Raw genomic sequence first — 22807 nt, 5'->3', positions numbered from 1 at the left:
CACAACTACTTCTGTCTGAAATTGTGTTGCTATATATTTAAGTGTTATAACGTATTTCAGTACTAAATAAATTGTTTACATCAAGACAAAAAAGCAATAGCCATCATTTGAAACCAACTGTTGAAAAGTTTCTTTTAATTCAGAAATAACAGATAAATCATCTTAATATCCTTAAATACAATTTTTTTTTTCATTATTTCTTGTAATAATACAACATTGAAATTGCACTTTTAAAAACAATACTAATATCTCATGATGCCTGTATGATTCTTTCAAATAAATTATAACTTTCTTTAATAACTTGTGAAAGGGCAAGTTTAATTATAATATAAAATGCTTGTTTTTTCCATCAAGTTTTAAACTTTATCGTATCAAACAAAAGTTTTACATATAAAAAAATATATAACCAATTTTCATGACTAACTGCACAGTATATTATATTATGAAACCAACTAGTTGATAAATAAAATCTGTAAGCAAAAGTACATTTTTAGATTTTCTTTAATGTCCGTAAATCATTTAAAACTGCCAAGCATTCTTTTGCTGTTTTTTTTTTTTATAAACTAGCCATGTTAAACATCTTTACTATTTAACTTTATTACCAAGTAATATCAGTCAATGATGTACATGTTCTTTCATTTTATCTTTTTCTTATTATGCTTAAAAATGTTGTGTCTTGTTCTCTTGTTATATGTTGATCTAAATATGTTTGTTCTCAATTTTAGTTCTCAGAATGATGTAAGGGAGTTCCTTTTAACTTTAAATTTGAATCGTGATAACTACCAAGTTGGTGGCAGTAAAATATTCTTGCGTGAATGTGAAAAACTAAAACTGGACTATAGATTACACCAACAAATCATGGCTTCAATCATTGCTATTCAACGCTGGTTTCGTGCAGTATTAGAACGTAGAAGATTTTTAAGGTTACGTCAAGCTGTTATAACATTGCAGGTAAGTAGAGTTGTTTGCACATACAGTAAAAACTTTTTATAACAACAAGTTGGCTGTAACAACAGAAAATTGATCCCCATTTATATTTTAACAAATATCAATGTCTGTATAGCTGACTAAAAATTACTTATCTAAAGATAAATATGGTCATTACTGCTGGTTTCATTGTTACAGCCGGTGTCATTATAGCAAGAATTTTTTTCTATAAATATTAAAGTGAATGCAAACTAGAGAGGATGTTTATGTAAAACAGTAAATACAGTGTTGTATTCACCATTACTTTGAACTGCTGTAATTCGACAGTAGTAACAGTATCACATGACTGTGTTTGCGATAAGCTGTCGCATCGTTCCTGACAATCTAGTGCCTGCATTGAATCATTTTCAGAAATTTTTCCTACTTCTAACAACTTCTTTAAAAACAGTCCTAACAAAAATGTTACCATTACACATTCATCGGTTGTTAAGTTAACATAAAACACTACGTATCGTGTACTGTATTTCTAATTCAATATAAAGTTCTACTTTTTACTTTTTGTTTCCTTTTTACAGTTCCAAAATGTCTAAAAGAAAATCACTGCCTGTAGAAGAAAAAGCGCACATAATTCGGAGGTTACAGTCAGGAGAGATAAAAAACACTGATGTCTGTAAAGAATTATCAGTGAATTGCTCAACTGTCTTAACAGTTTGGAAAAATCTGGATAAAATTAACAAAGCATATGAGAAAAAGAGTTCTTTTCATTTGAAAAAAATAAGACACTAAGTACCCAGCACTTGACGAAGCGTTACTTAATGGTTCAAGATTCAAAGAAGTTCTTATTAAACTTATCTCCAATAAACGATCCAGTTCTATTACAGAAGGCTTGCATCTAAACTAAATTTAAATTTTCATTCATGTTCGTCATGGATCCAATACTTTTGCAAACATCACAATGTTGTGTTAGACAAATTTCTGGTGCTGTCATCTGTTGTTCCATCTGAAGCAACCAGAAACTGATTAAATACAGTTTGGCATAATTAAGGGAGGGATACTACAATGATCAAATTCATAATGCAGATGAGACAACACTCTTCTTCAAGCTGACTCCAGGTAAAACCTTTAAATTTAAGGGAGAAAAATGTACCGATGGGAAGATGTCAAAGGAACGAAAAACTCTCTAGGTTGCTGCAAACATGACAGGTACAGATAAGAGAAGACTGGTAGTTATTGGTAAAGCAAAGAAACCTCACTGCTTTAAAAACATAAAGTCTTTTCCAGTGCAATCTGAATCAAATTCTAAAGCGTGGATGACGTCTGAGTTATTTAAAAGAATACTTCATGATTGGGATTCAGAACTTTGAGCTAAAAAAAAAAAAAATACTTCTTGTTGATAATTTCGCTGCTCACCTAAATGTTAAATCGCTTCAGTCAATTAGACTTATTTTTTACCACCAAATACATCCTCTGTTTTACAACCATTAGACCAGGGTGGTATTCATCATTCAAGATTCATTTCCGTAAACTTCTGGTGTTAAAGATGTTAAAAAACATAGAATTAAAGTTGGAAAATAATGGTAATGTTCTTCAAGCAATTTTATTGGTCTCCACAGCATGGAATAAAGCAACAAAAGACACAATATGAAACTGTTTCATACATGCCTGTTTTTTTTTTTGTTTTTTTTTTTTTTCAAAAAATTTAACTTTACACAAATGAAAACTATTATTATCAATGGGTTAATCAATTAGATGTCCCTGAAAATATGAAAATTACTGACTTCAGTGACTGTCACAATCGATGATCGGGTAGAAATAGCTCCATCACTAACAGGTATTATATTATCATATTGGCCTATGTAGAAGTTGCTAAAAGTGGCAGAGAAAAAAGACAGACATCTGTCACATTTTTTTATTAGAAATGTTTGAATTGCTAGTTGTTAAGTAATTTTTAGTAGTTTTTCCTACATTAATTTTTATAAAAACCTCTTTTGTAATTGTATTTGTTATTTTCATATTTTTCTTGCTCTACTGTTTTATTTTAACCATTATGTAAAGTGAATCACTTTAAACAATGTTAAATTTTCTAATGACTTACTGTAAAATAAAATTGTACTTTTATTGTATTCTATTTTATAAGAAATATATTTCCAAAAAATACAGAAATAAAAAACCTTATGGAAAATATAAAAATTATATTAAAAACTGTACTGAATATAATAATTATTTTATTTGTAAGTACAAAAATATAAAACCCACACATAAAATACAAGAAAAGAAAAAATTAAATTTAATGATATCACTGATAGACAAAAAACATTTTTTTTTAAATGTTTCTGTAAGTACCATATCTTGAATTGCTTTTTTGCGTACATTGCAGATCTGTAAATACAATTTTTCTATCACCCTTAGTTTTAAATAAATTACGCTTCAAAAAAAATTAGGAAAATGTAGTTAAAATTTATAATTTTGCATGGCCATACCTGTGTTAGAAAGATTTTGCTAATGCTTTTCTTTTATAAATAGCCTTAGGCACATCCTGAATTAATGTCCAATAGTAATCGGCTAACAATATCGTGGTAATTGTCTGATTTTTGTTTACCGAGAAAAGTTTTACTAACGTCTTTAAATGAAGCCTATGTTGCACTTTCTACATTATTTAACATTGAGTTAAATACATCATTTTTTACCAACTCTCTTATTTGAGGACCAACTAATATAACTTCTTTACTTTTTCCTTCACTTATATTCAGAAATATCTGCCTGATGTACAAAAATCCAGGATCATCCTTCTTACTGCTTTTACAAAATTTTTCATTAGCCCTAGCTTTGATATGGACAGGGGGTAAAAATATTTTCTTGGGTTTAACTAAGGCCTCATGAATAATTTTTTTTCCCATTTGAAGTTAGGTTGTCTCGTTTCTTCCACTCTTTGGCAACATAATGTTCATTCCTAGCTTGGTTATCCCTTCACAAAGAAAACACATGTATTTAGTATAGCCTAACTGCATGCCTAACCAAATAGCTATAACTTTCAAATTACCACATATGTTCCAGCTATGTTTTTTATAATTTATTTTTTCAAGAACATCTTTCATCACATCATATGTCTATTTCAAATTATACCATAAGCGATTGGTATCAAAGGATATTTGTTACCATTGTGTAGTAGGACCAGTTTTAAACTATACTTGACGAATCTATGAAAAAGTGCTACTCCTTAGGTTTATGAACTAGTCCTAAGTGCAACATAAGCTCATCAATATTTGTGCAATAAACCAAATTATTTTCATCAATAAAGTAGTGAGAAAGTTCTTTTTGTCGGCTTCGAAAACCCAAAATTTTTGTATTTTTTTTTTTTTCAAGTAAATTCCCAACCTTGCAGTCTTTATCCTAACAGTTCAGCTTGATTTTGTGATAAATTTAAATTCCTAACCAAGTCATTTAATTCACCTTGTGATATAAGATGTGGCGTATTGGAAGATAATTCAGAATCAAAATTATTGTTGTCTTCTTCAGTACTGCCTGATTCTTCATCGCTGCTTTCGAAACATCCATTCACGGATGGCTCAGGAACTGGAATAATTTCACTGTGAGGTACAGGCCTAATTACAGATTGCAACAAACGATATTTTACAGTATGTTTAGATTTTTTAGAAATTCCAGACACACTTGTTAAACAAAAGTAACAATCTGTTACATAGTCCTTTGGTTCACGCCAAACCACAGATATACCAAATGGCAAAGCCTTCTGTGTACCTTTCAGCCATCCTCTTAAATATACAGAACAATTAGAGCATACTATATGAGGAGCCCATATCTTATCCTGATCACCAATTTTACACTTAATGTACAAATGATATGCTTTTTTAATTAAAGGTGTAATATTTTTTCTATTTGATTTTACAGTAAACTCACCACATACATAACAAAAGGCATCCGCATCATTTACACAATTTTGAGACATTATGGCACTGCACTGTTAACAAACTTAAGACAGCAATAAGACTGAACAAAGTTAATGCTTTCCTAAATCCAGTGCTTAATACAAACAACACAGCTGTGTTTTCAGCTACATGTTTTGGCCTGCACAGACATGATTAATCTTGTCCATAAAGGCTCACTGTTCAGTATTAGATATGATGTCATATGTGACTATGATATGATTTAATTCTTTGTCTAGTATTGTTTATTTATAGCTTACAAATTATGTTAATAAAGTTAAACAATAAAAAATGAGCTAACAAAATACAATATAGGAGCTTAAAATGCTAACTATACGTTGAAAAATGGAAAAAATCCTTTAATTAAAATTTAAAAATTTTTCAAAAATGGTGGGTGATAGAAAGATTCTGAGTTCATATTTATTTTCAGCATCAAAAAACAAATTAAAATTACGTATCACATGTTAGGAAACAAAAATTATGTTTATCAGTGTGTTCAGTACAGTACTGGAAACTATGCAGTACATACACGTATTGGCCAATATATTTTTAACGACTATCAGCTGTAGCAATCGAATTCACCCGGTCCCTTGAAGATCATTATAATTGATTTTTACAACGTTGGAAAGCAACTAGGTTGGGAACGTGTCACAATAATGTACATCCTCATGCTGTCCAAAACAAAACAGAATAGTTGTAAGTGTTTTTAATTGAAGGTATTGAATCCTCCCCATACAGTCTAGAGTCTATCATATGATTTCACATTTTTCTAAAATTATAGAAATGTTTAAGAGGGAAAACAAATGAAGATCAATGACAACTGCAATACAGTCATTGACTGGTTTAATGACAAGACAGCATGTTTTATGAATGAGGATGTCGAGCTCATCTTCCAACCTCAAGAATGATTGGAAGTTAACAGAAATTTTATTGAAAAGCATTTTTAAGACATATTTTCATTGTATAAACAAATTCATGACAAAATGATTTTTACTTAAGTAATGATCCTCATATATTTTCCTAATTCCATAAAACTTTTGCACGTTAGATTTTAATATGTATGTACTTTTGTTGCCCTATTATAATCTGTATTTTTTGACACTGACTGTTCGTTTCAACTTCAAATTTATTATTGTAAAAATACAGGTAAAATGTATAAATCATATAGTTAAGGCTTTTTTTTCATTCATAGCTATTTTATTTCAATTTAGTCACTCATTTTTATTTTGTTCCGATTGAAATCCATGCCTTCAAGTAATTTGGGTGAACTAAGAATGCTCAGAGAATTAAAATAAAATCTTCATCTCGATTTCACAAAACTATTTTCTGTATGTATGTTTTTTCCATAATTTAAATTATTATTTACAATTATAAATTACTAGTTTGAAGAGTAAATTGTTATGAAGAGTAAAATTTCATTCATTTATCATAAAAATGTTAGTATCATGCACTAATTATTGTTCAGTCATAGCCAGTTCTGGATATTGTATTTCATACAGTATGCTATTGTAATGTAAGTAAACTAATAATATTGCTAATATTAGTATATATTATCATACATTGTAAGTATGCTATTGCATTGTATTTCATACAGTTTGATATTGTCAGCCATACAGTACTTATTACTTAAAATGTTACTCACATTGACATTACAATGAGAAGTACAACATTATAACAATTTTTTCAGTCTTATTGGCGTATGGTTTTGGCACAAAGAATGATGGCTCAACACAGGCAGTGGCATGCTGCTGCTATACAGATTCAAAGATCATGGAGGACATTCCGTGCATTCACATGGTATAAAAAACTAAAAACTAGTATTGTAATAGTTCAAGCACATGCTAGAGGTCTCTTAGCCAGAAGAAAGTTTCAAGAAATTATGCTCGTTAAGGTATTGTAAAAATTCTTAACATTAGTATATTTAAAATTATTTGCAGTAGTATATATTAAATTCTATTAATATAAACCAACTAGTACAGAATATTGAGATAAGACATATCTTAGTTTAATTTTATTATGAAAGTACTTTTGTGGGATCCCACATCTCCTTCGTCATGAGTGAAATATTTAAATTACATATTAAGCATTTTAATTTTTGCAGTATTTTTAATTTACATATATATATATGTGTATATATATATATATATATAATTATTGTAATCATATATATTATTAATAATTTATAACACATCACATTTCTTAATAATAAATATATGTATTTTTTTTTAAATGTGCAGTATTTTAATTTTTAATATGTAGTTTAATGAAATATTTCAATAGTGACTGAGGATGCAGGATCCTGCAAATGTATTTTCATGATAAAATTAAGGTAAGGTGTATATGTGTAAATTATAATTGTGTTTGCTAAATTTGCTAGGTTCTCAATTAGGAATAATTATCCCTAATTGCTCACTAATATATGTATTGAATGAAAGAAAAACTGGCAAGAAAATATTAAGCAGTATGGAATGTCTTCATAATTTATAATATTGACTTATGACTTTCTAAATCACTTTTTTACAAACTTCAAAAAGGAGGTTATATATTTGACCCTTATATTATTTTTATTTGTTTGTGCAAAAGTTTTTTCCTATTAATCCGATTAAAATAAAAATTGTTGCAATCGACACAGGTGCTTTTTGTAGTGATACCAGATGTCAAAAAAAGTTTTGTAGATATAAAAATCAGTCTGAAAATTGACAAAAATGTTTTTTCACCATCCAACGGGTAGGTGGGGACAATCTGATATTCTGTTTGTATGTGCCACATTAGATGATGTTATATGGTCTTCTGTAGGGCAGGTAATGGGAGTTTCTGCACAAGATATGTAGCACCATTAATAAAATCATAAAAAGTAGAGATACCTATCTCATCTTAAAACTTTCAGATCCGATGTACACATTATAATATAATATACAGCATCAGTAGTGACAGTGGGAATCTTATAATTTTATACATACGTGTATCACATTACATGGATTTGATGTCGGTTACATTTTTTTTAAATTATTATAAAATATATAAATTTTAATTTTTTTTTGAAAATTCAAATAATTCATTCACACATTAACCACTGTGCTAATAAAGTATAATATTAAATGAAATATAAACCACCAAAACACAGTAAATAGATAATTTAAACTTACCATATTAATTTCAAGGAGTTTCAACAGATTAACAAATCATAGAAAAATATGTGTAGAATTTTATAAATTTATAGAATTTTATAAAAACTGAAGGTGGGGGATCCTTGTTAAAATCAGTTCTTGGAATTAATATTGTATATATATACATATATAATTGTACACTGCACTAATAAACATTTTGAGTAAAGTTTCAGTTTTCTTATTTTTTATTCTGTTTTATTGTTATTTTTTATTCTGCTGTGTCTTGGAGTATTGTTTCTAGCATTTGATAGGTGTCTAGTTTTATATGAGTTTGTAGAGAGAAATATATTTATATTATATATTAGATATTTCTTCAATCAGCACTAATTTTTCTTACATGAAAGTACTGTTGCTCTATTATTTTTTCATTTGTTCTATGCCAGATGACTCAGTGATGCATATCCTCCAGGCCATGAAGTAGTACGAGGGTCATTCAATAATTAAAGACAATTTTTTTTGCTCTGGGTAAAACGGTTTATTTAATCAATATAACATTTTTGACTTTTAAATAATATTTAGCAACGTGAATATTTTTGTCCTACAGATCAACTTATTATTCTTGTACTAAAGAAATGTTTCTCTTTATGTCAAAGCCACTTAGCATAATTTTCTTTGACATCAGCATTGCCATTAAATTTATCAGTAGAGCCTCCTTAAGTAGACCAAACAAGTGGAAATCCAGTGGAGCCAAGTCGGGACAGTGTGAGGTAGTACTTCTTAATGCAGTTTTCTCAATGCTTTCTTGAGTTACCATTGCTGTTTGAGGCTGTTATTGTAAAGCAGAATGATTCTTTTGCACTGTGATCCAATACCTTTTTTCAACACTGCTGGGTTCACTTTGTTGATAAGAATGTCACAGTAATATGTGCTGTTTCTTGTTCTCTGATTTCTAGAAAATTACAAAAACCCAGCCTTTTGCATCCAAAAGATTGTCATCATGATTTTTTTGCTTATTTTTTCTTGACAGGTGAACTTGTGTGTTTGATTCCAGTTCATAATAGTAAATCCATACCTCATTACAGGTTAGAATACTGTGCAAAAAAGCATCATCTTTCTACTCATACCATTGTTTCAGCTTGTGCACTTGCAATTCTAGTCTCATGGTGATCTGTCAACCTATTTTGTGCTTGTTTTATGGTACAGCTTGTTGGTAAAGATGTTATGAACTGTACAGACACTTACTTCTAATTTTTCAGCTGTAATCTGTCCATCCACCTTCATGGATAAGAAAGTTTATGCAAGTTTCAAGCACTGGAGTTTAAACTTCAATTATACATCCAAAGCCATGTTGGTTATTCACTGAAGTTTGACCATATTAAAATTTTCCTACCCACTTCTAAAAATTGTTGCAGTTCATACAACTTTGTCTATATTGTTTGGTCAAACGAGAGTAAATGTTAACCAGTTTTTGACCTTCGGGAAGCAAAAAACAGATCACTGCACACTGTTTAACTAAATCGCAAACTTCAAAAGGGCTCACCATCATAAAATGAGATTTTGAGGTTATAAACTAAACAATTTTTACTCTAAGAGCTGATCAAAAGCCATCTCATGGTTACCAATTTACTATTCTGAAAGTATCATGACTCTCTTACTAACTGTTTTGCCTCTACATTTATTTGTATCTTTATTTAAGTACAATACAATATATACAAACATACTGGCCTAAATGAAACAGAAATGTGATGAGCTATTTGTTGATTTACTTACCAAATGTAAGTTATTGATTTCATCATCACTGTGTAAAAAAAAAAGGTTATAAAAATGGTAAATTATTTATATTTTTACAAGAATTATGAAATTTTTTTTTTATTCAGTTACCCTATTAAATGGTGACCATCTTCTTTAGTGGAACTGTCTATTGTTAGGTATCAAGAAATAGTATTCTCCATGTTAGTCTGTCCTGAGCTTTTTCTTTTAAATTATAGTATCCTTGTCTCCCTTTCAAATCATCCTTCCATCTTTCCTTCAATTATTACTTTTTGAATGAGCTCTAGGATGTGGCCTATCTTATTAACTTTTGTGCTTTGTATTTTCTTAATCAAGCTCCTACTCTCATGTATGTTTGTCAAGACTTAGTGATTATGTACTTTTGCTCGCCAGTTGATACCTAGAATTTTTCTCCATAGCCACATTACAAAACTTTCCAGATAAATTTAAATATGGTCAAACTTCAGTGACTGATAAGTGTGGTTTTGGATGTCAAGTTTCTCTTTTCTTTATTGTCCATATTTCTGCACTATATAATACTCCAAACAAAACATCTTGTAAATCTCTTTCTCAGATCAATAGGTATACTTTTTGTTGTAAGAAGATTTCTAACCTTTCTGAACACCATTTTAGCAATTCTTCTAATTTCCACAGTGCTACTTGCATCAAACTTTATTGACCTTCCAAGGTTTTAAAACCACCAACCTGTTCCAATTGTTTCTCCTTAATAGTAATCTTTATTGCACCATATTCCCTCGATATTCTCATTACTTTGGATTTATCAACATTTATTCTCATTCCATATTATTCTTCTACCTTACTTACTCTATCCATCATTTTTTGCAGTTTCTCTTCAGTTGTAGCCATTACTACTTTGTCATCTGCATACTTAATTGTATTTAATTTTTCTCTTTTCACTGTCACATAATCACCAACGTATAAGTCTTCCAAAGCTTCCTCAATTAGTTGGTCTCCATAAAAGTTAAAAAAGGATTGGTGACATACAACATGTACTGCTTCTATTCAAACCTCTACCCTTTGTCATACATATAATTCCTTAATAAATTTTCTATACCACCAATCCAATCACATTTCCCTCAAAATTTTCTTTAGTTTATCCCATTTAACCCTATTGAAGGCTTTTTTCCAATTAATGAAACATATGTACAAAGTTGTGTTTAAATTTATCATTTTCTCAATCAGAACTACCAAACAACCTATTACATCCCTAAATCCCTTTCCTTTTCTAAAGCCAAATTGTTTAGCATCCAACATTGTTTCTATCTTTCCCTCTATCCTGTTCATTGTTATTCTTGTTAATGCTTTTGCAACATGGGGCATTAGACTTACAGTCCTATAAACAATATTTGGCATTGTTCTGCTTTGGTGGTATAGATATCATAAGTATTGTAAGGAAATCTTCTGACTATTGACCAGTTTTTTTTAGGTTTTATTTCTAAAAAATCAAAAAAAGTCTTGGTAATCTAACTTGCACCTTCCCCTAAGGCCTTTTAACACCTATGCTGGTAACTCATCACAACCTGTAACTTTCTTACATCTTAATTTGTTTAATAAACTTTTACTTCTGCTTTTAAAATGATTGGGCCCTTTATTTCTTCATCACATTTTTCTTTGTCACTGATGTGGAGATTTTCATGGTTATATGATAATACAATTCTCCTACAAATAATAATTTTTTATGTTTGATAGTATTTCTTCTTGCTTATTCATTATTCCCTTCTTATGTATTTTGTTTATCTGTACTTTATTAGACATTTTATCAGCTTTTCCTTGTTTTTCCAATGATTCTACCTCTTCCCCTAGCTTATTTATCCATTATTTCTTGAGCTTTTGTGATTCTCTTCTTATTTCATTGTTTATTCTTGAGTTATCCAGTCTGGATCTTTAATGGAGTGGTTTTCTGTTGCCTTCTTTATGTTATTGACCCTATGGTTCATCTGCCTTTTGGGGTGATTTCTCACCCCAAAGACAAGAGTGTGCCCTAGACCTCTACTCGCTCTTCTGCTCTCCTAAGAGGTCATTGACACTTTGTAAAGGGGGAATGCATATACCAACGATCACTTAAGTCATCAGAGTCTCCTTTGTGATAATAGGGTACACCATATAGCAGTCTTTAGTTACAACTCGTGATTGTGAGGTTTATATTTGTGTTGGAGAGGCTGTAAGAGATTCATCCAATACCTTGTACCCCAAATGTATGATCACATTATATACAATTAATTATTTCATGACAGAATGGGATACATTAATTTTTTGCTTTATGTAATCTGTTCCAGCCTTTTATATGACTACAATTCACATAAAGAGTTTGAGGTATAATAGCATCAATCAGAACTGCTTTCATTAAAACTAAAAATGTTAACTTAGCAGTTAGTCTCTCCCTGTCAGTGAGCAGAATAGTGTCTCTTTTAAGACAGAATGACAACATTTCAGTGGGTTTAATAACATCAAACATTGTATTTAGCTCAGTGTTTATAAAAAACTACATTCAATGCAATCTACATTACTCCTCATTTTCCCTAAAGTAAAAAAAAATATCTGTTCCCTAAAGTAAAAATATCTGTTCCCTAAAGTAAAAATAGGATCTGTTATTCTTAAGCATCAATTGTTGTGTCATTTTAAGGTGTAACTTGTAGCGCAGGCCATTTTTCTTGTTTTATTGTTGTCTTAATAATTTTTTTTTTTTTCACAGTAAACTACCTTCATTTCATTTCTTAAGTAACAATAAATTTTAAAAATTGATATATGATATAGAATTCCAATTATAGACAGTGGTCTATATGTGGTCTATATATATGCTTGTAGCTAAAATTAGTGGGTGTGCTGCTTCAGAAAATTCTTTTCTGGGTCTTTTCAAATCCATGGTTTAAGTTTTCTGTAAAATAAAAGAACTGAAAAAAAATGAATCAAATAGAAAAGCTGGAAGCAGGATAATAATCTAATTCTACACTTTATCACAGTCAAGAATATGGTACATGGTTTTTGAGCATATTGTGCTTTGGCAATCAAAGAGCCCTTGCTTTCTGCCATCTTCTGATCACTACGGAGTAAACATCTAAACCACTTTCATATTCCTTCCACTGACTAAAATAGAAAAGGGAACGAACAAGGAACATTCCGTATACACGCAGAGTAAAAAACTACCTTCCACCAGCATGCCAGAGTCGGCACTGTGGGAACAACAGTGCTCTCTCTCCCTTTGCAGCCTTCTACCCCAAACACCATGACACTGGAACTGTAAAGTGAACAGTTCCATACAAAGATTTTTATATCTTTTTCATAAACTGGAGGATGGCTACTGACATTAAGCTTAAGGATTACATATTGTACAAGTATAAAGAAAGAATTAAAGAATAAAGGACTCTTATATTAAATGTTATCAAAAATATTAAGTGGAAATAGGGGATGCTGCAGTTCTGTGTGCCTATAACTGATATAGGTTCAATTTATTCACACTGTGTAGTTGAAAGTATTTAGGTTTACAGGTATTTTATACTATCTTTGTGATTTCTCTTTGGTTGCATTTTTTTGTGTGGAAGCGTTTGATCAAGATGGCTGGCTCTCTTCATCTGGATATTTCTAGAAAGGAGAATGGGTCTGTGCAATACGTTTTTCCTTTCTTAGCTATCTTTATGTTCTGTTTGAAATTCAGACTATTAATTGGCTTGTAACACGTTTATTGAAGAGTGGTTTTTCATAGCTTAGAATGAAATTCTCAATATCCGAGGATGTTACTCAGATGTTGAAAAATGTTTTGTTTAAATTTGTAATCTTTGTATCAATTTTAACAAGTGAAAATTTCTGGAAATTAGCTTTTCATGTTATTTATTAAAAAAACTCATTACAAAAACACAACAGATGCTCTTTAAAGAGATATTTTAAAAAAGGAGCAAAAAATTTTTAAAAAATCAATTAATAAAAACATTTATAAACCGTCTACAATTTTGGAGAATATATTCAGCATTTATTGCTTGTTGTAAATAATTTTTAAATTGTTAATTATTAAATTCCTATAATATTTTTCACTTTGATGACAATATTTTTGATTGAAATTTTTTACAACTTTAATCTTGTGAGTTCTCTTTTTTAACTATTCGATTTACTTACTAATTTGAAATAATTGTACAAACATAGGTCGTCCGGAAAGTAAGATCATTCGCACATTTCATGCACACAGCTTCAGTAACAATGCATCAAGGTCAGCTGTTCTCAGTTGTTGTTCTGCTAGCACTGTACAAAATTTCATAGCTGTACTGTAACATGAAGTGATTTTTCATGTTACAGTACATTTTTCATGCATTTTTGAATGCGTAAGGTGGTCATCCTGAGGAAATTCATAATTAAGTTACTGCCGTAGTAAATGATAGTGTAATGAATGAAGGAAACATAAGGAAATGGTGTCATTTATTTACGGCAGGGACATTGTTCATGCTGAGCAACACTCAGGATGCCCTGCTCTCATTAGTGAACTGTTGAAAGATTGACAGACATGTTAAAGAGAACCGCTATTTCACATTACACAAAGTTAATGGTAGATTTTCCTGCATGTTCTGTTACATAAAGGTGATGATGACACGAAGACTGTTGTTCAAGAGAGACCCACCGGGTTGGTCTAGTGGTGAACGCATCTTCCCAAATCAGCCCTATTCGAAGTCGAGAGTTCCAATGTTCAAATCCTAGTAGAAGCAGTTACTTTTTTACAGATTTGAACACTAGATTGCAGATACCGGTGTTCTTTGGTGGTTGGGTTTCAATTAACCACAATCTCAGAAATGGTCGACCTGAGACTTTACAAGACTACTCTTCACTTACACTCATACATGAATGGTAATTCCCAGAGGCTAAACAGAAAAAAGAAAGCTGTTCATGTGTGGCTTAATAATTGGCATTAGACTTCTTTGATAACAGCATATCTCTAGTGCCACGATCTGACAAATGCTTGACTTTAGGAAATGATTATGTGGGAAAATAGCTTAAAAAATGTAAAATGCATATATTAAAGTTAAATACAAAAATGTTAATATTGTTATAAAAACAAAAATGGTTTACACTTCATACAGTAACAAAGATCATGTTTTACATGAGGAATGGAATAAGTAAACTTATGTTTACTGTAATAAGGTAAATAATTTCTATTACTATTTAATTATTTTTCTTGTATGTATGTAACATCTTTATAGACTTTGACACATTTTCCTTTGGCTCTTAGTTTCATAGGAATTAAAATACATCCAAACATTTGTTTCAGATGCAACAAAATAAAATTAAAGAAGTACCTCTAGTTGAATCTGCAACTCTATCAGTAACAGAACCTCACAATTTGATTCACAGGTATATTGAAAAATTGTTAATTTCTAATTATTTTGTTTAATTGTCATGAAATGTATTTAATTTATTCATTATACAAATTCTCCCTAGTTTTTAATCAACTAACTCTTACATTTCTTGGTTATTCCAGTCAGGTACCAGTGCAGTTCCCTTTATTACTTTTTGAATAGCACACCTACCCATTCCTTTAAGAGACATAATTATATAAAACAAATCTTTTATTCAGTATAATAATTCATTATATAGACATCAAGAATGGGCCCAATTAAAAATGATAAAGAATAAATATGATTTAAGTCTATATTAATTATTTGAACTCTAAACACATAAAAACTAACTACAAAATAATTAACAAATCAGAAAGAAAAATTATAAAATTATTTGAGCACATATCTATATACAAATTGAACAACATGCAGAATATTTCAACAGAGTAATATTGTTTTTATAAAAAACCATTTTTTAATGTATTATAGATAAATTGGTGGAAAATGTTTTTTTAGTGGTTCAGTAATTCATTAAAAATGAAAGTGGAAGCATAATAAGGCCTTTCTTGCAAACCAAAGTATTGTGTTGAGTTACACAAAAACAACTCTGTTGTCTGCCGGCCTCTGTGGCGCGAGTGGTAGCATCTCGGCCTTTCATCCAGAGGACTTGGAGGTTAACAGAAAAAAATCATCTCATCTCATCCTCTGAAGCAATACCTAACAGTGGTACCAGAAGTTAAAAGAAAAAAGTCTATTGTCTGGTTTGACAGTGATGGATATTGTTATTTTCTTTTAAGATTGACTATTCTTAATAAAGATTGCACTTTCATGAATATAAACACAAAGATGTGTTATCATATTTAATTTTCTAGATATCAGTCTATACAATTTGTACTTCTTATGAGCACCAAACAATGACAATTATATATTCTAAAAGATACAAAAATTCATATTTCTAATAGAAAGATGAATTTATTTAAAAAATAATTTATTTTTTTGACAATTAAATTTTCTGTTGTTTTGTGTTGGAAATTTTTTGTCAAATTTTTTTTATAGAAATATTTTGTTTTAACCTTTAATAACTTAAGGAAACATTTAATGTTTCATAAATTTAGAGTAAATATTTCTTTAGATAATCAGTTTTAAAAATTAGTATTATGATTTCAACACAAATTAGTAGATTAAAATGAACTGCATTATAACATATTAATTTATTAGAAAGGATCTGGATTGAATAAAGAAGAATTTGAAATCTATTTGTATTTACTTTTTAAGAGAAAGTTTTCTGAATTTGTGGGTTTTTTTAAATTTAAGTTCTCTTTATTTAATATTTTTCAGAACGGAGTCTTCAGAGATAGATAATAATGATGTAATCAGTAGAAGATCAACAGCTCAACAGCAGTGTAAAGAAGAAACAAAAGAAATTAGGTAAAAAAAAAAAAAACTTATTTCAGTATTAGCCCTCTGAATAACAGCCACACTAATATAGCTAACTACTACCTCTTGCATACTTGTAAGTGCATTGCATTATCGCATAGTCTTGTTACTGTTTATAGAAATGCATTACTTTTTAGTTATATGTTTTTCCGTATATTTAAATGCTGGAAATAGAAATGTACTTTTAAATGTATTTTCTTTATAATTGATAATTTTTTTTAATTATCTTATGTAGATGACAGGTTAGATAAAGATTAAACATTTTTCCCTTTTGCAATGCTTGTTTGGACATATCTATCAAAAGAAATTACAAAAACGAATATGTCATGAGTTAGGCATATATTGAGAAGAAGGGACTGCTTTTAAAGAAGATTCATAGAATGGAAGATAAAAGGAAAAAGAACTGTTAGACATGATGAGAGGAAAGAGTTAACTTCAGCTAAAGGACATAGTGAGAAAAGAGATGGATGAAGGGCAGCTGATAGCTGTCTTAGAATAGTTTATGCAATTAATTTGAATAGTATATACATAATCTATAAATATCTAGTGTGCATGTATCTTAAAATAGTGATAATGATCTAATAATAGATCTTAATATAGTGACCTTAAAATAGTGTTCAGTTTGTATATCCCTATTGTAATTTTAATTATACCTTCTCTGTTAGCAAAATTCTTTCTTTGATTTTTTGTTAAATTCAATTTTTCTTAAATTTGCATAATACATTCATCAAAACATGAACTGCATTTAAATAATTAAAAATAAGTAAGTCTATTAAACAACATTTTTAGTTAAGTGAAAACAAAATTGTTTTTTTTATTGTAACATTAGAATTTTATTTCACTTGTGTTTATTCATATATTCCAATTCATTAACATCCCAGTTCCAAGGGGATACCTGCTGCATATTTTCTGGTTCCTTAAATGGTAATGAAAAATGTTCCAGATTGTGTCATGTGAAGGATTGAATTCTACTTCAAATCCTAGTGTTACACAGAAATTACCCTGAAACTGTTGCTTAATTACCAAGACAAGATCTTTTGTTGTGAGAGCACGCCCACTCTTTTGTCTAACACATAATTCAGTTTTCACAAAATTCTTTGTCACATCTGCATACTTATTACAAAAGATTATAAACCGCTTCACAAGTTCGCAATGAGTTTCAATGAACACCATCCCTTTTGCCCACAAAAAGTGATTATATGATAGTTATTCTTCTTGAATATAAACAGATAGAATAGTTGCTATTTTTAAACTATCTAAAACAGAAAAAGTTTAGCTGGTAGTTAATCAGTCACAGTCTGTCTGTCAGTGTTTAAATTAAGTATCACCCAAATACCAACACGATTTAAGTAATACATTGACAACAATTAAATATAGATTTTATTTTTGTTCTTGTATATTGAGTTATGTATCTTTTGCCGCTAGGTATGTTTTTAGTTTTTTTAAGTTATTTTTATAACATATAGTTATAATAATAATTGCATAGCCATTAACATGTGCAGGATTTTTTTTTATTATGTTTTGTGTATAATTGTTGACATGGGTGTGTGTCTGTGTGTATAATGGAAAATATAATATCTGGAAAAGTTGCTTTTTTTGTTGTATAGGGTGAATATTTGTACACTCTTGAGATATAAGTTTATTGTCAAATTTATTAGATAGATACCTTGGTTATCTTCTGATACATATGAAGTCACTTCTCTGAATAAGGTTTATACAATTATTGAAAGTTGAATATTAATTTTTTTTTCTATTGTATCTCCACACGTTTATAAATGAAAAACTGGCTTTAGCTACAATTATACAGTTACAAGATATTTGTGTTGCAAGCTCTGATAACAAGGATTTCACTGTTTGTTAATTGTGTGTTTAATCCAGAGTGGGAGATCCAAATAAAGAGATTCTTGGAACTGAAGCAAGTAAAATGCTAGCTCTAAGAAGATCTGTTTCTAGAACTTATCCAGATGAGACAACAATTTCTAGTAAGTTGAATTTATATTATTCTTTTAATTAACATTTTAATCATCTCAATATATTAGTAAAGTCTTGATTCTGTAATTTCTATATTTTTTTCCTTTTCATTATCTGCTGTTAATCTTGAAACTGGTATTCTTTTCCTTCTATCTTAAAGTTTATTTTTTTTATTATGTTTTTCTTAAAACATTTTTTTGGACGTACAGTTTACATTATGTTGTTTTTGTCTATTCTTTTTTTATTTTTAGATAAAGTGGAAAGAAAAGGAAGTTGTGATTCATTAGCATCTCAGAGAAGTAGCGATTCACAGAGCAGTGCCCCTGTTAGAGATACATTATATCGTGCCAAGAAACAAATTCAAGCACTAATGGGTCAGTTTCAGTAATTATTGGTTGTTGGTATTTAACATGTTGGTAGGTGAATAATCACCTCGGTTACTGCACCTGATTACTTCAGTTATCTTTCTCTTTGATAGGAAATATCACAACAGCAATATGTAATGTAGCAATTGGTGATGCGTTTTTTAGTTTCATTATTTTAAACATTCACTACATAAAATATAAAAAAGCAATATCTTAAATAAATTTTAGTGTAAAATATCACTTGCAGATCTTTGAAAATGAATTTTGAGTACTGACTGATCAAGACAGACTGATTAACAGTAATGATCTAGAGGAATCTAGTGGGCATCAGTCTGTAGCAACTAGTGAATTTGCCCATTTAATGCTACACAAATGTATCTTTTTAATGGCATAGGTTCTATAGTATACCACAAGTTCAGGTTGCCTACATTGCTATGAAACTGCAACCTAATTCATTTAACTTTAGTAGTCAACAGGAACTCTTTAAAAGGAGTTCCTTTTAAAAATGACCTTTACCCTTAATTTCATACTCTTCACTTTTCATAATGTACTTGCTGAGACATGCAGAGTTATGTAGAACCACTAAGACAATGACGGAATCTAATCCACTATTTTCCCCAGGATCCAATTTACATTAACAGTTATTTTGTTTATAACTACCAGCAGTTGTTTCTTTCAAATTTTGTTGATTTTTTGTTTTTATTATTTGTTACAGTTTTGTTTTTTATGTTATATAAATAACAAATGTACAATTATTCATGTTTATTTATAAGATTAATAAGATTTTATTATCTTAACAATACTTTAACAATTTTCTATAAATTTTATATAATCTGAAAAGTAATTTTGGAACTCAGCAGCTATGATTGTAATATTAAAAATTTGATTGATTCCATAGGTGCTATTTTTTGGCAGATAAACTATTTTCCCTGTCATTGTGTTTCTAAGTTTTTAAGTATGTATTAAGTTTACTTAACAGTTCTTAAGGTAAAAAGCCAACCAACCAGGTTGGTCTGGTGGTGAACATATCTTCGCAAATCAGCTGATTTCGAAGTCAAGAGTTCCAGTGTTCAAATTCTATTAAAGGCAGTTACTTTTATATGGATTTGAATACTATATCATGTTCTTTGATGGTTGGTTTCAAGTAACCACATATCTCAGTATTTGGCAACCTGAGATTGTACAAGACTACACTTCACTTACACTCATACATATCATCCTCATTCATCCTCTGACAAAACACCTGGTGTTTCATCACCACTCTGGTAATACCTGACGGTGATTCCCAGAAGCGAAACAGCAAAAAAAATGTAAAAAGCCAATTATGGTTAGTGGCCTAGGTTAACCATTACATACCCTTTATTTAATTATAGGTACTAGACTTAGTTTGATTATGGTAATGGTGAGAAATTAATTTTACATTATGTGAAAAATTAAAAGCCTATTGGAATTTAAACCCAAAACTTTGTGATTGAAAGATATATATAATACCACTATGATATAGTGATCGGCTAATTATATATATAAAAATGTAATTTCCATTCATTAAAAATTTGCATTTTATTAATTATAAAGTTGCTTTAAATGGCTATACTTAGAATGAGTTTCAATCTCATTAGACTGGAATGGACTCATTATCAATTATAGCATGATGTGACAGAATTTGCTTCTTTTATTTCTTTATACAGAGTCTGGCAGAATGATCTGATGATTTTGTAGTCATTATTATGTTGGCATAACTGTTAGTGAGAAGGTGGGACCATTGCTCCACCTGGTACAGTCATACCATTTTAGTTGCCATCATGAAAAATGAAATCAACCAGATGAAAACAAAGTGCGAGAACGCTCTGAAAACATTGATGTTGTTAGGTTACCCATAACACAGTCTTCATAACATTCAGCAGCAAGCATAATTGGCACTAGTCGTTTCAGATTGAAGTGTAAGAATTCTCGAAGATGACCTTCAGTTCCGCCCCTATAAGATGATGTTAGTGCCGGAACTTAGTGTAAATAACTATGCGTCTTGTAAACTAGCATGCGAGTTCATCATAGAAAATGTCCACCACAAGGCACATTTTCACCTCTGGATGTGTCAGTAAACAAAATTACCATTACTGTACTACCACGAGAACTTCACCAGCAATCTTCACCACTACTGTACCCACGAGAACTTCACCAGCAATCTTTTTGCAGTCAATATGTTGCAGTGTGGTGTACAGTTTTCAAAATTTGTTTTAATAGGTCCATATTTTTTTGAGAAGTCAAATCACAGAGCAACAGTCATCAATTGGTATGTAACGATGTTATGTGACTTATTGCTATCAAAACTGAATGACCCTGTGATGGAATTTGGTTCCAACAAGATGGTTCCACCACCCATATGTGAGTTTCCATGGATGTTCTTTGAGAAACCTTCCCAGGGCAATTGATTCAATGACAGCAATATTCCCTGATCAGCATGTTCACCTGACCTGGACATTTGTGACTTTTTCCTTTGTGGCTATCTTAGAAATAAAAGTCTATTGTGGTCAACCACTTTCAGTTGCAGAACTTTTTCATTGCGAAAGCAATGAAAAATTTTAGAAAGAAGTTAAATGAATGCGTGAGAAAAAACAGGAAACATTTGAATGACATAATTTTCCAGTAAAATATGGATTATTGTAAGTAAAACTGTGTAAATTGTATTTTAATTGGATACATTAAATTTTGTAATATGAAATGTATTTTTTTTATTGTCCCTCCAAAATTGTCAATCATTTTACCGGACCTTGTATATTATGTTAATTGTTATGTTTTTTTGAAGTCTTAATTTGAATTGTCTGATAGTAAGAACACCGGGATAGATTAAATTTTAAACAATCTCTCAGTGTAATAGTAAACTTTATTATATTTTTATTTTATATGGCAAAAGTAATTATTAAAACATAATGAACTATATAATGATGTGATTAATGAACCATTAATCACACATCCTTCTTCCAAATCATTTAGCTTAAATGTATAACTGTAATTGGAAAACTATAAATATGTAGCAGTGGCAGTATAAAAATCGAATATATTTGAATTATACTTTTTTAGTTATCTTAAAATGTAATTTTTTTACATTACATATGATACAGTTTTTGTTAAAATATAATCATAAATGCATTAATGACAATTTTTTTGTAGCTGAAATAATACTCTTTCACTGACAGCTTTTTCTGTACATCAAAAGTACTTATTATATTAATTATTTATGAAGCAGTCATTTTTAGAGAAGTAGATTCCTCTACTTTTCTAGCATTTTTCAATAACTTGTGCAGTGAAGTAATTAGATAAATGTTTGTTAATAACACCTACATTCAATGGTTTTATTAGTTGATTTATAAAACTTTGCACATTTTGATTTCACTTAAAATTTTATTTATATTTTTCAGGTGTTTCAAAAAAATCAGATAGTAGTAACATTAGTTTAGCTCATAGTGACAGTGAGATGGAAGATGTAGTGTGGACAAAAAGAACTGAAGTTAGTACAAGTGTAAATAGAGTGATGAATAAGTCTACATTAGTGAGATCTCAAAATATTGAACCAACTGCACCTGTTAGAACAACTCGAAGAAGAGAAATGGTTTGTAGGAGTGTTGGTAGTGATATTAAAACACATTCATCTGCGCACACATCTACCAGTAGTAGTGTTCATTCTCCTGATGAGCCACCAAAAAGAAGTCGTGCCAGTAGTATACAAACGTACGTTATGATTTTTTAGAAATAATGTTGGTATAACTGTATTATTAGTATATTCCAACTGCATTGTTTAGCACACTCTTGTTCAACAATAACTAGTTCAGCAACAGAACCAGAAATATTTCTTAGCTATTTTCAAAGTAACAAGAAATTATAATGAACCAATTTGAATACTCAGAAAGATTATTAATGTATTAAAAGCAAAGTAATTTTCTTATAAATATTTCATT

General features: G+C 29.8%; 1 protein-coding gene across 8 annotated transcripts in view; it reads left to right on the top strand.

Moving 5' to 3' along the window:
* LOC142324637 (unconventional myosin-IXa-like) overlaps positions 1-22807 on the top strand; it is a 198086-nt gene that overhangs the window by 134345 nt on the left and 40934 nt on the right. For 7 of the 8 annotated variants that reach the window (XM_075365531.1, XM_075365494.1, XM_075365522.1 and 4 more), the window contains 7 exons: positions 726-951; positions 6556-6759; positions 15015-15097; positions 16420-16509; positions 18397-18500; positions 18741-18863; positions 22271-22580. In XM_075365531.1, coding sequence (XP_075221646.1) covers positions 726-951; positions 6556-6759; positions 15015-15097; positions 16420-16509; positions 18397-18500; positions 18741-18863; positions 22271-22580 — 1140 coding nt within the window. The remainder of the gene's footprint in view (positions 1-725; positions 952-6555; positions 6760-15014; positions 15098-16419; positions 16510-18396; positions 18501-18740; positions 18864-22270; positions 22581-22807) is intronic. The other variant, XM_075365515.1, reaches the window with a different exon arrangement.

Source organism: Lycorma delicatula, chromosome 1 (assembly GCF_047948215.1).
Source record: "Lycorma delicatula isolate Av1 chromosome 1, ASM4794821v1, whole genome shotgun sequence".
Classification (NCBI taxonomy): domain Eukaryota; kingdom Metazoa; phylum Arthropoda; class Insecta; order Hemiptera; family Fulgoridae; genus Lycorma; species Lycorma delicatula.
Note: the sequence above shows the minus strand (reverse complement) of the source record. Positions and strands in the feature narration are given on the sequence as shown.